At 37.5% G+C, this 13610-nt stretch overlaps 2 protein-coding genes across 6 annotated transcripts in view; one reads left to right on the top strand and one right to left on the bottom strand.

The window, feature by feature from the left end:
* LOC140532242 (uncharacterized) overlaps nucleotides 1–4861 on the bottom strand; it is a 56474-nt gene extending 51613 nt beyond the window's left edge. The window contains exon 1 of the mRNA XM_072650689.1: nucleotides 4771–4861. Within this exon, the coding sequence (XP_072506790.1) occupies nucleotides 4771–4861 (91 nt within the window). The remainder of the gene's footprint in view (nucleotides 1–4770) is intronic.
* TMC5 (transmembrane channel like 5) overlaps nucleotides 1–13610 on the top strand; it is a 137348-nt gene that overhangs the window by 51486 nt on the left and 72252 nt on the right. For all 5 annotated transcript variants that reach the window (XM_072598003.1, XM_072598004.1, XM_072598005.1 and 2 more), the window contains one exon: nucleotides 13361–13509. In XM_072598003.1, the coding sequence (XP_072454104.1) occupies nucleotides 13441–13509 (69 nt within the window). In that variant the 5' untranslated portion in view covers nucleotides 13361–13440. The remainder of the gene's footprint in view (nucleotides 1–13360; nucleotides 13510–13610) is intronic.

Raw genomic sequence — 13610 nt, 5'->3', positions numbered from 1 at the left:
TTGGTATAAGGTGTAAGATGTTGATCTATGCCTAGTTTCTGCCAAACTTTTTTCCAGTTTTCCCAGCAGTTTTTGTTAAATAGTGAGTTCTTATCCCAGAGGCTAGAGTCTCTCAATTTATGAAATGGAGATTACTATAGTCATTGACTACTGTTTCTTATATACCTAAGCTATTCCACTGATCCACCACTCTTTCTTAGCCAGTACCAAGTAGTTTTGATGATTGCTGCTTTATAATACAGTTTAAGCTCTAGTACATCTCGGGCACCTTCCCTTGTATCTCTTTTCATTAATTCCCTTGATATTCTGGACCTTTTGTTCTTCCAGATGAATTTTATTATTATTTTTCTAGCTCTACAAAGTAATGTTTTGGTTGTTTGATTAGTATGGCACTAAGTAAATTAATTTAGGTAGAGTTGCCATTTTTATTATGTTAGCTTGGTTTACCCATGAGCAACTGATATTTTTCTAATTATTTGGATCTGACTTTATTTGTGTGAAAAATGTTTTTTTTTAATTGTGTTCATATAGTTCCTGGGTTTGTTTTGGCAGTTAGACTCCCAATTATCTTATAATGTCTACGGTAACTTTAAATGAAATTTGTCTTCCTATCCCTTGCTGTTGGGCTTTGTTAGTAGTATATACAAATGCCAGTGACTTATGTGTGTTTATTTTATATTCTGTAACTTTGCTAAATTTGTTTATTATTTCAAATAGTACTTGATTCTCTAGGATTCTCTAAGTATACTGTCTTATCATCTACAAATAGTAACAGCTTTGTTTCTTCTTTGCCTATTCTAATTCCTTTAATTTCTTTTTCTTCTCTTAATGCTAATGCTAACATTTCTAGTACAATATTGAATTGTTTCATACCCTATCTTATTGGAAATCATTTTAAGGAAGACTCCATTTATTCCTATGCTCTCTAGTGTTTTTAATAGTGTTTTAATATTTTGTCAAAAACTTTTTCTGCATTTATTGAGACAATCATGTGATTTCTGTTAGTCCTGTTATTGTTATAGTCAATTATGCTGATTCTGAATCAACCCTGCATTCCTGGTATAAATCCTTCCTGGTCATAGTGTATACTCAAGATAAGCTGCTATAATCTCTTTGCTAGTGTTTTATTTTAATATTTGCATTTATATTCATTAGAGAAATTAGTATATATATTTTTTTCTCTGTTTTGGCTCTCCCTGGTTTTAGGTATCAGCACTATATTTGTATCATAAAAAGAATTTGGTAGGACTCTTCCTTAGCTATTTTCCCAAATAGTTTAGATAGTATTGAAATTAATTGTTCTTTAAATATTTGATAGAATTCACTTGTAATTCCATCTGGCCCTGGAGAGTTTTTCATTAGGGAGTTCATTGATGGCTTGTTGAATTTCTTTTTCTGAAATGGGGTTATTTACATATTTTATTTCCTCTTCCATTAATCTGAATAATTTATATTTTTATAAATATTCATCCATTTCACTAAGATTGTCAAATTTATTGGCATACAGTTGGGCAAAATAACTCCTAATTATTGTTTTAATTTACTCTTCATTCGTGGTTAATTCACCCTTTTCATTTTTGATACTGGTAATTTGGTTTTCTTCTTTTTTTTAAATCAAATTAACCAAAGGTTTATCTATTTTATTGGTTTTTTTTCATAAAACCAACTCTTGGTTTTATTTATTAGTTCAATAGTTTTCTTAATTTCAATTTTATTAATCTTTCCTTTGATTCTCAGAATTTTTTTTTAGCTTTTTTAGACTCATGCCCAATTCATTGATCTCTTCTTTCTCTATTTTATTCATGTAAGCATTAAGATATATAAAACTTCTCCCACTTTCACTGCATCCCATAAGTTTTGGTATCTTGTCTCATTATTGTCATTCTTTTGGATACAGTTACTGATTTCTTTCTATGATTTGTTGTTTGATCCCTTCATTCTTTAGGATTAGCTTAGTTAGTTTAGTTGTCAATTCACTTTTTTTCTATCTTTCCATGTCCCTTTATTACATGTAATCTTTATTATATCATGATCTGAAAAGGATACATTTAATATTTCTGTTTTTCTACGTTGGATTGTGAGGTTTTTATGTCCTAATACGTGGTCAGTTTTTGTGTAGGTGCTATGTACTACTAAGAAAAAGGTGTATTCCTTTTTATGCCCATTCTATTTTCTCCAGAGGTCTACCACATCTAACTTTTCTAAAAATTTATTCATCTCCTTAAGTTCTTTCTTGTTTATTTTGGGGTTAGATTTATATAGTTCTGAAAGGGGGAGGTTGAGGTAGTTTGTTGTCTATTTCTTCCTGTAACTCCCTTAACCTCTCTAAGAATTTGGATGCTGTACCACTTGGTGCATTTATGTTTAGTAATGATATTACTTCGTTGTTAACAAGATGTTGTTTCCTTCCTTATCTCTTTTAATTGGATCTATTTTTGCTTTTGCTTTGTCTGAGATCAGGATTGCTACCCTTGACATTTTTACTTAAGCTGGAGCAAAATATATTCTACTCCAGCCTTTTATCTTTACTCTGTGTGTATCCCTCTGCTTCACATATGTTTCTTGTAAACAACATAGGATTCTGTTTTTCATCTATTTTGCTATTCACTTCTGTTTTATGGGACAGTTCATTCCATTCACATTCACAATTATGATTACTATCTGTGTCTTTCTCACCATCTTGTTTTCCCCTGTTTATGCTTTTCTCTCTCCTTTCTCCCTTTCCCTTCTCACTAGAGTTTTGCTTTTGACCACACCTCCCTCAATCTGCCCTCCCTTTTATCGGCTGCCTCCCTTTTCTTCCCCTTTTCCCTTACTGCTTCTTCTCTTTCTTCTATGCACTCCCTCCTTTTTCTTTCCCCTTTCTCCTCCTACTTTCTATAGGGTAATTGGATTTCTATACTTAACTGATTATGTTATTCCTTTTTTTAGCCAGCTCTGATGAGAGTGAGGTTCAAAGAATGCTCATCCCCCTCCCTTCTTTCCCTCTACTCTAATATGTCTTTGTGGCCTCTTCATGTGATATAATTTACCCTTTTCTGCCTCCTCCTTTTCTCTTCTCCCAGTACAACCTCTTTCACCCCTTAGATATTTTTATCATCACATCAAAGTCAACTTATACCCAAGTCCTTTATCTATGTATACCCCTTTTAAAATGTCATAATAAAGATACAGTTCTCAAGAGTTGTAAGTATAATCTTCCCTTGTAGGGATGTAAACAGTTTGTCCCTATTGAATAACATGCTGTTTTTCCTTTCCTTTTTACCTTTTTATACCTCTCTTGAATTTTGTATTTGAAGATCAAATTTTCTATTCATCTCACTTCTTTTCATCAGGAAGGTTTGGAATTCCCCTGTTTCATTGAGTGTCCATCTCCTCCCCTGAAAGATTATGCTCACTTTCACTGGGTAGTTGATCTTTGGTTGTAATTCAAGCTCCTCTGTCTTATGGAATATCATATTCCAAGCCCTCCAATCTTTTAATCTAGAAGTTGCAAGGTTCTGCATAATCCTGACTGTGGTTCCACAATATTTAAATTATTTCTTCCTGGCTGCTTATAGTAGTTTCTCTTCGATCTGAAAATTTTGGAATTTGGCTACAATATTCTTTAGCATTTTCAATTTGGGATCTCTTTCAGGAGTGATCAATGGATTCTTTTGATGACTATTTTACCCTCTGGTTCTAGGACCTCAGGGCAGTTTTCTTTGACAATTTCTTGAAATATGCTGTCCAGGCTCTTTTTTTTCATCTTGGCTTTCAGGTGGACCACTAATTTTTAAAATATATCTCCTGAATCTATTTTCCAGGTCTGTTGTTTTTCCAATGAGGTATTTTAAGTTTTCTTCTACTTTTTCATTCTTTTGTTTCTGTTTGACTGATTCTTCATATCTCATAGTGTCATTAGCTTCCATTTACCCAATTCCAATTTTTAATGGTTTTCTTCAATTAGATTTTGTACCTCTTTTTCCATTTGGCCCATTTTACTTTTTAAGAAGTTCTTCCCTTCAATGAGTTTTTGTGCCTCCCTTTTGATTTGACCAGTTCTACATTGTAAGCAGTTGTTTTCTACAGTCAATTTTTATCCTTCCTTTTCCAAGCTATTGACTGTCTCTTGCATACCTCTTATTTCTTTTTCCAGTTCTTCTTCTACCTCTCTTATTTGATTTCTTGAGCTCTTCCAAGAAGGCTTTTCGGCCTTGAGATCAGTTCATATTCCCCTTTGATGTTTTGGGTGCGGATATATTGATAATACTGTCCTCATCTGAATTTGTATTTTGATCTTCCCAGTCTTCATAGTAAGAATCTATGGTCATTTCTGTTTTTGCTTTTTGCTCATGATGGTTGCCTATTTCCTGGCTTTTAAAGTTGAGCTTTCCTGCTGGAGTGCAAGGGGCACTGACCCAAGCTTCTTGTGTGGGGAACAGGGACCTGGTCACTGGCTTTGTGTGCTGAAGCCTCAGGTGTTGGCATCTGGAGGCTGTAAGGATCTTGCAACTTCCCTGGTGCTAAGCTCTGGTTAGCAACACTGAAGCTCTTGGGTGGGGGGTAGGGGATCTGGAGCCTTGGAGACACATGCTCACAGTGGGTTGCTTTGAAGTACTGGAAGGTTTGGCTGCTGGAGGATGCCTACCTTCCTGGAGTTGTGAGGAGACATGAGGAGGTTTGGCTACTGGAGGATGCCTGCCTGCATGTAGTGGTTTTCCAAGTTGGAATCTACCAGTTCCCCTGCCTTTGACAAGACACTTGGTAGCTCACGGTATTGCTGCTTACCTGCTCCACCACCCTGGGACTCAGAGTCTCCTCCTGGTTTGCTGAATTGGGGCTTGCCACTGCCTTGCTGGGACATCTCCTGTCCTGTCATTCTCCTTTACCACCAGAGTGATAGGAACCTTTCCTGTTAATCCCCTTAGCTTTCCAGGCTACATTACCACCATACCCCTTCTTTCTGCTGGCTCATCTATTCCAGGGTTTTTCCTGGGATGATATTTTCTGGATTTTTATTGGTCAAAAGGAGAGTGAGAGTGACTTTTTACTCCACCATTTTGGCTTCCTAAAGTGCCTTCAAGTATATCTCCTTTTAAAAACTCTTGATATTCTTAAAATGTAGGTCTGATCATGTCAACCTCCTACTTAATAAACTCTTATCACCTATCACCTATTGGATCAAATACAAAATCCTCTGGTTGGTATTCAAAGTCCTTCATAATCTAGCTGCCTCTTATATTTCTAGTCTTCCTACACCTTACTCCCCACCACATACTCTTCTATGCAGTAACAATTGGCCTCTGGACATTTCACAGTCTAGATACTCTCATCTCTGGGCTCTGGGGATTCTTTGGCCATCCTTCATGTCTGAAATGCTCTCCCCTTCATCTCTGCTTACCACCTTCCCTGGCTTCCTTTAAGTCCCACCTAAAGTCTCATTTTCTAAATAAAGCTTTTTCCAACCTCTCTCAATTCTAGTGTCTTCTTACTCCTAATTATTTTCTATTTAGACTATATATAGCTTGTTTGTACATATTTGTTTGTTTGTTGTCTTACCTTGAGGACAAGAACTGTCTTTTGCCTGTCTTTATATCCCCAGTATTTAGAACAGAGCTTGGCACCTAATAAGCGAAGTAGGTGCTTAATAAATGTCAATTGATTTGTCTTCTGTTTCCAGCAAGCAGAGCTGTCCTTAGCTCCACTTGCTGTTTGATTCTCCGCCAGCAGATGGTGCTAGTTACTAGATCTCAAAGGACTGGCCCATGGAAAAATGATATTGAAAGCTTAGCTATCCCTCTTGCAATCCTTATATGCTTATCAGGGCATTAAGAGCCTCTGGCTGACAGAAATTTTTGCAGCTGGAGTCAAGATCAGAAGCATGATCCTCAGATGTAGGGATAGAACAGAGGAGCTTCTTTGCCAGCCAAGCTGCTAAAGGGCTATCAGTGCCCTTGAAATTCTGTGCTGGAAGGCAAAGCACTGCTTGCCTCATCCTAGTTATGTTTTACATACACCTTCTGCTGTTTATGTACAGGTCCCAAGGGCTCATTCTCCACACAGAAGCTGTCTGTGAGGCTGCTAGAATAGGTACTTTACTCTATTTTACACTCAAAGGTTTGGTTTGTTTTACACTTCAGGTCACTTCATGGTGAGTTTATAGTCAATCTACTTTTGCCCCCCCCATCCCCACCCCATACTGCCTCTATAGCTTACCTGGCTGCTGGTGTCCAGTGTGCACTTTTTAAAATCTAGGCAATCAAGGAAACAGTAAGTCAAATCCTAAATTTGGAGCGTCTCCCCATGTCCTAAGTGTAAATGTTTACAAGGAAAAGGTATCCAGCTTTTCCACCTGTGTGAGCATTTGTACTTCGGAAATTAGCAGATGCCACAAATCAAGGCTTGATTTGGTTTTGTTGGTTGTCTAAACTTTTAAAAGTGTTAATAATGCAAATTAAACTTGAAATTGAGACCTGTGAACATTCACCCATCCGGAGGATCAGTTGTTAAACCTTTACCATTGCTCTGGGAAGCACTCCTCATTCCTTTTATTTTTTATCTCCCATCTTCCCCTTGGTCAAGAAAGCTAAACCATTCAAATTACTCTAGGCTATTCTTTAAGATATTCAAGAGGGAGAAGATGAGGATGTCAGACAGTTTACTGCTCCCAGTCAAAGTGCCCTCAGAGAAAGGCAACATCTCTTGGCTTGCCATCTTTATTGAACTTCTATACTTTATTCTGATACAGGCTTACCTTGGAGATACTGCGGGCTTGGTTCCAGACCACTGCAAAAAAAAGCAATTATTGCAATTAAGTGAGTCACAGGAAATTTTTTATATCCCAGTATATATAAAAGATATGTTTACACTATACTGTAGTCTATTAAGTTATAATTATTTCTAAAATGTGCACATACTTTAATTAAAAATACTTAATTGCTAAAAAAAAAAAAAAAAAAAGAAAATCCTAAATTTTATCTGAGCCTTCAGTGAGTCTTAATCTTTTTATTGGTGGAGGGTCTCGCCTCAGTGTTAATGGCTGCCAACCAATCAGGGTGGTGGTCTAGCTTTTGGTCTATCTCTGAGATTTCCCTTTTTCATTAAGCACAATATTTCTAGCTGTTGATTTAAAGTGAGAGAAGTGGAACTCTTCCTCCATGTAAACACTTAGAGGATTATTAAGGTTATTAACTGGCTTAATTTCAATATTGCTGTGTCTCTGGTAATACGGAGGTCCAAGGAGAGGGAGAGAGCACACGCTCTTGGAAAAACTGTGCCAATAAAGCTGTCAGTACAGGGTTGTCAGAAACTTTCAATTTGTAAAAAAAAAATTATCTTCAAAGGCCAATAAAGCATTTATTGCATAAACAGGGTATGCTAGTACTTCATTGGGCTTGTGTTTTATTGATGCCAGGTCCTATCACCTCTAGGAATGCAGGAATATTGGTAAATTCTCCCTAATATCTCCTCTCCCCCTCCCGCTCCACATAAGTACTGCCTCTTGTGTGATTGGCCTTCTCTTTTTTGCTAAGTTTGTTTTCAGTCACATAACATTGTCCTTACTGATGTGGGAGTGGTGTTGTGTTTTGCCATATCCATTCACATGTGTCTGTCTAGATGTGGCTCACAGGGAGATATGAATAGATTGATATTCTCCATCCACCATACTCCCAGGGAGATTAATTCATTCTAGGAGAGAAACAGGAAGTTGGGGCATCTCCATGGGTGTATTGAGCATCGTACCAGGCAAAGTGGATGAGAACTATTAAGCTGTGTAAGAAGTAATCCCTCCCTCAGGTTGCTTATAATTTTACTTCTCTGGATGTTAATTTCCTCTGTGTGGAAGTCTGAGTAGGCAAAACTGGTTATATATGAAGAGGGTCACATCTACTGCCTTCTAGCTCTTTCTTTCTCTTTTTCCCCTCTGAATTAATATAATTTTTTTTTTTTTTTGCAGAGACATAGTAAAGTTTAACAGTAGGGAAAATTTCTTCCTTTCCTAAACAGACATTCTGTCCACTGCCTTCCCCTATCACTCTGCAGTTCTATCTTGATAAACAATTGTTGGGTGCAGAGATATGATACACTGAACCATTTCTTTTGCTCTTAGGAGAGAATAGGTAGCCTGGAAAATTTGGCACCCATGTTTTTTCCTTGTTTTTCAATGCTCTGCTTTTCAGAGAAAATATTTTTCTCCAAGTCCCCAAAAGGGTATCCACTGTCCCAGTTTTTGAACTTTTTTTAAAAAATTATTAATTCATTAATTTATTTTTAGTTTTCAACATTTACTTTCATAAGATTTTGAGTTCCAAATTTTCTTCCCCTTTCTCCCCTCCACCCACCTCAAGACAGTGTGCATTGTGATACCTCTTCCCCAGTCTGCCCTCTCTTCTTTCACACCTTCCCTCCCCACTTCTCTTATCCCCTTGCCTTCTGTTTTCTTGTAAGGTAAGATAGATTTCTATATTCCATTGTCTGTATGTCTTATTTCCCAGTTGCATGTTAAAACAATTTTTAACATTTGTTTTTAAAACTTTTAAGTTTCAACTTCTCTCCTTCCCCACCCACCCCCATTGACAAGGCAAGCAATCCAATATAATTTATACATGTGTAGCCATGCAAAACACTTCCATAACTGTCATATTGTGAAAAACTAACTATATTCCCCTCCATCCTATCCTGCTCCCATTTATTCTAGTTTCTCTTTTAACCCTGTCCCTCCGCAAAAGTGTTTACTTCTAACTGCCCCCTCTTCCCATTTGCTCTCCCTTCTATCATTCCCCCTACCTCTACTTATTCCCTTCCTCCCTACTTTCCTATAGTGTAAGATAGATTTTCATACCAAATTGTGCATGTTAGTCTCTCCTTATGCCAAATTATATGAGAGTAAGGTTCATTCTTTCACTCTCACCCTCTCACCTCACCTTTCTTCCCCTCCATTAAAAAGTTTTTTCTTACCTCTTTTATGGGACGGATAATTTAGCTCATTCTATTTTTCCCTTTGTTTTTTCACAATATTTTCCTCTCTCACCCCTTTTATTTATTTAGATATCATCCCTTCATATTCAACTTACCCTGTGCCCTCTGTCTATATGTATTAATCCCTCCAACTACTCTAATACTTAGAAAAGGCTCAAGAGTTACAAATATTATCTTTCCATGTAGGAATGTAAACAGTTCAACTTCAATATATTCCTTATGATTTCTCTTTTCTGTTTACCTTTTCATGCTTCTCTTGATTCTTGTGTTTGAATGTCAGATTTTCTATTCAGCTCTGGTCTTTTCATCAAGAATGCTTGGAAGTCCTCTATTTCATTGAATGACCAATTTTTCCCCTGGGTGGGTGATTCTTGGTTTTAATCCTAGCTCCTTTGACCTCTGGAATATCATATTCTAAACCTTGCAATCCCTTAATGTAGAAGTTGCTAGATCTTGTGTTATCCTGATTGTATTCCACAATACTCAAATTGCTTCTTTCTGGCTGCTTGCAATATTTTCTCCTTGATCTGGGAGCTCTGGAATTTGGCTACAATATACCTAGGAGTTTACCGTTTGGGATCTCTTTCAGGAGGTGATCAGTGGATTCTTTCAATATCTATTTTACCCTCTGGTTCTAGAATATCAGGGCATTTTTCCTTGATAATTTTTTGAAAAATCATGTCTAGGCTCTTTCTTTGATTGTGGCTTTCAGGTAGTCCAATAATTTTTAAATTGTCCCTCCTGGATCTATTTTCCAGGTCAGTTGTTTTTCCAATGAGATATTTCTCATTGTCTGCTATTTTTTTCATTCCTTTGGTTTTGTTTTATAATTTCTTGATTTTTCATAGTCCTTAGTTTCCATTTTCTCCATTCTAATTTTGAAAGAATTATTTTCTTCAGTGAGCTTTTGGACCTCCTTTTCCATCTGGCCAATTTTGCTTTTTAAGGCATTCTTCTCCTTATTGACTTTTAAAATCTCTTTTGCCAATTGAGTTAGCCTATTTTTAAAGATGCTATTTTCTTCAGCGTTTTTTGGGTCCCCTTTAGCAAGCAGTTGATATGTTTTTCATGATTTTCTTGCATCACTCTTTCTCTTCCCAGTTTTTCCACTACTTCTCTTACTTGATTTTCAAAATCCTTTTTGAGCTCTTCCATGGCCTGAGACCAATTCATATTTTTCTTAGAGGCTTTGGATATAGGAACATTGACTTTGTTGTCATCTTCTCTTTGTATATCTTGGTCTTCCTTGTCACCAAAGTAAGATCCTATAGTCTGATTCTTTTTCTGGTTTTTGTTCATTTCCCCAGCTATTACTTGATTTTTGAGCTCTTTGTCAAGGCAGTTCTCTGCTTCCAGTGGGGTTGGGGGGTATACTTGATCCCCCCACAATCTGCAGGCCTATAGCTTCAAGAACAACAGCTGCCACTGCTCCTGCTGCTGCTGTGGCTATTGCTGTGGCTGCCGCAGGCTCCTCTACCCCCTCTACCACCCTGGTGATGGGGCCTGACAACTCTACTCTCTCACACAGGTCCTACAGGTTTTTTCCACTGACCTTCCAATTTGTCCTTGACATTTTGGGTTTGTGAAATCTGGAAACTGACACAGGTGCCACAGATTCGGTCCCCCGCCCCCCCCAGAAGTCTGCTTAGGACCCATCTGTGCCAGTGTGGCCCACACTGGACTGCACTCTTCTCTCAGAGTGGCATGATAGATGCTTCCCATCGACCTTGTAGGTTGTCTTGAGCTGGAGATTTGCTTCATTCCATCATTCTGTGGGTTCTGCAGCTCCAGAATTTGGTTAGAGTCATTTTTTACAGATATTTGGTTGGGTTTGGGGGGAGAGGTGCAGCAAATTCCTGCTTTTGCTCTGCCATCTTGGCTCCCCCACATACAGTTCTTGAACTTTTTGTACTTGAGTCCTGTAGGCCTTGTTGCTGCTGGAAACAAAGGTTGAAAGGTTGGTAGGAAGGAATCTTTCTCTTGTGCCTCCTATCTTTGCTCTCAGGGATGCTGTTGAGCCCATGCTTTGTCAGCCTGTTGAGGTTTCATGGTTTTTCAGGATTCCCTTCAAGACTGATAATCATTCTGGGAACTGGGCTGCCCTAATAATTAATACATAATAATAATGTCATGATATATAGATTGATAGCTAGAGATATATAACATTATATGTATAATATACAATAGTAATGATATAACATTTATATAGAATTGTAAAGTTTGCAAAGTGCACTATATATGTTATCTCATTTCTCACGACCACCCTGGGGGATAGATACAATTATTATCCCTGTTTTATAGATGAGAGAAGTGACTTGCCCAAAGTCACATAATGTGTCTGAGGTTTGAACTCAGGACTCCCTCTCTCCAGGCCCCTCTAGTCATCATACAACCTAGCTGCCAATATCCTGACTCTCTTCTTGAGGAATATATTTGTGATATCTTCCATAAAATCTTCTTTATAGTTTCTGCAAGCTTTTTCTCACTCTCATGTTTTTAAACGACTGAAACACTTTTTCTTTTTCCTTAGTAGCTTTTTTTTTTATTAACAATCACTTATTTTCTTTCTCTCTTCCATCCCCTTCATTGGAAAGGGGGAAAAATCCTCTTAACAAATATTCCTAGTCAAACAAAAGAAATTGCCTCATTGTGTGTATACAAAGATGTATGTCTTATTCTGCATCTTAACTCTATGTCAGGGGAAGGGTTACATGCTTCATCATCTGTCTTTTGGATTCATGGTAGGACATTGCATTGACCAGAATTCTCAAGTCTTTTTAAATTGTTTGTCTTTACAATGTTTTTATCATATAAATTGTTCTCCTATGAAACATATTCTGTGACTTTTTTTTAAACCATCTTACCCTATGCTCACCTTATAATCAAGTCACACAAATTATGTATCTGTTGATTTAATTTGGAAATTAACATTGAGTTCTTTATAGAAATCTTCCAACCCATCTTCCTCTGCAAGAAATATTGGCCCCAAAGCTGCAATTACTATGTTATCATGGTCTTTTTGCATGTTCTCATCATGAGATGATCACATATCCCTTTAAATGATGTTTTTGATTGTTTCTGAAATGATGTTTTGGTTACTTTGGGATAAAGACAATCTTAGACTCCTTTCTATTTGCCTCTTCAATGTGCACTTAGGAATCATTCTTTTGTTTATAAAAAATTTCTTTGTCTTCTAGTTTCATTTAGAGGTGAGAATGTCAAGACGGATATGATTCACTTCCTAGAGAACTGTGTCCCCTGACCGTACCCAATAGTTATGCTAATGTGTATAACTATTCTAAAATCTATGATTCTTAGTGTTGAGGTTTAGTGACACATGGGTCCTGACCAAATGAATTCAACTCAAGCTTTCTTTCAGTCAAATAAATCAAAGTTTATTAAAAACCCACCATTTAGGCTGGTCTGTAAAGGAATCTGAACACTTATGGAAACAAAATGGATCTCATGTATAGAAAGACTGTGGGAGTAATCTATAGTTGCCCAAGTACTTTGGGGTGATTGGAGGAGAGGTCTAGGGAAGATCTTGATGGGAGTGGCCACTAATCTGTGACTAGAGGTCCAAAGTCAGGAACCAAGATAGGACTAGCTACAAGCGTCTTAAAATCATTTTTAAGAATGGGGTCCTGAGAGAGCTCGATACAGGCCATTACGTAGAGTATTTCCATCTATTTCCCTTCTTGGCAACAGTATAAATCTGTCTAAAAGAGACTATTGTATTGTAAAGACCCAAAAATGGTGCTTCCTAGTCCTCCAGGTTTTACTGAGCAAAGCTGTGTTTCAAAAGAACACAAGCCTTTTCTCTTTAAGTTCTTTAGAGAAATTAATTTTCTTCCAATTTTGTAAAAGACAAAGTAAAGGTGAATTTTTGGGAATTGAAAAGGATTGACCCATTAGAAGTATGGGGCCTGGGGGGGGGGGGGTGGAATACCTGATGTTTTTTCAATTCCCTAGCACAGAGAGAATTGACAGAATTGGGCATATACTTCCAGATAGGGCATCAATCCTTATCCTCTATGCTATAGAAGTTATGCCCAGATCCGTGGCTTCCACCTGAATCAAGAGCCTGACAGCGTCACACTGAGTTTGAGACAGTCTCATAACGGTCTGACTTAATAGGATCTGAGACTCAGTTCAGATCCAAAAAACACCTTCAAACCTTCCTAGGTGCTTGGAGAGCAACTCCAATTTCAGGGTGCCCAGGGCCCATACCCTGTCACTTTAATATAGTGACCCCTCTAATGGGGCACTTTTGAATCATATCCTATTTTATGGAGAACACTTTGGTTTGTCTGATTCATACATAGTCTGTTGTCAGTGAGAGGAAATAAAGTTGGGTGCTCTCAGTCTCTCTCTGTCTCTCTCTCTCTCTCTCTTCAAGGATGGAGTAACTGCTGACTGAGAAAAGATCTTGGGTTAAGGAAAGTGTTAATACATCATTGTGAAGAGTCTTTCTTCAACATGACTGCCTTCTATAGAAACCAAGGATATGAAGAAGAACCTGATTACCCAGACTACTCCAACTCCAGGGTCAGTCTGGGTTCCTGAAATAATCTAGACTATCCATATTCCCAGAATAATTCCAACAACCTGAAGTCCAAAGACAATGCAAAGTGTTTAATCACTCACAG

The sequence above is a fragment of the Notamacropus eugenii genome, chromosome 3, assembly GCF_028372415.1.
Source record: "Notamacropus eugenii isolate mMacEug1 chromosome 3, mMacEug1.pri_v2, whole genome shotgun sequence".
Taxonomy (NCBI): Eukaryota; Metazoa; Chordata; class Mammalia; order Diprotodontia; family Macropodidae; genus Notamacropus; species Notamacropus eugenii.
The sequence above is the reverse complement of the archived record's forward strand: the minus strand, read 5'-3'. Positions and strand labels throughout refer to the sequence as shown.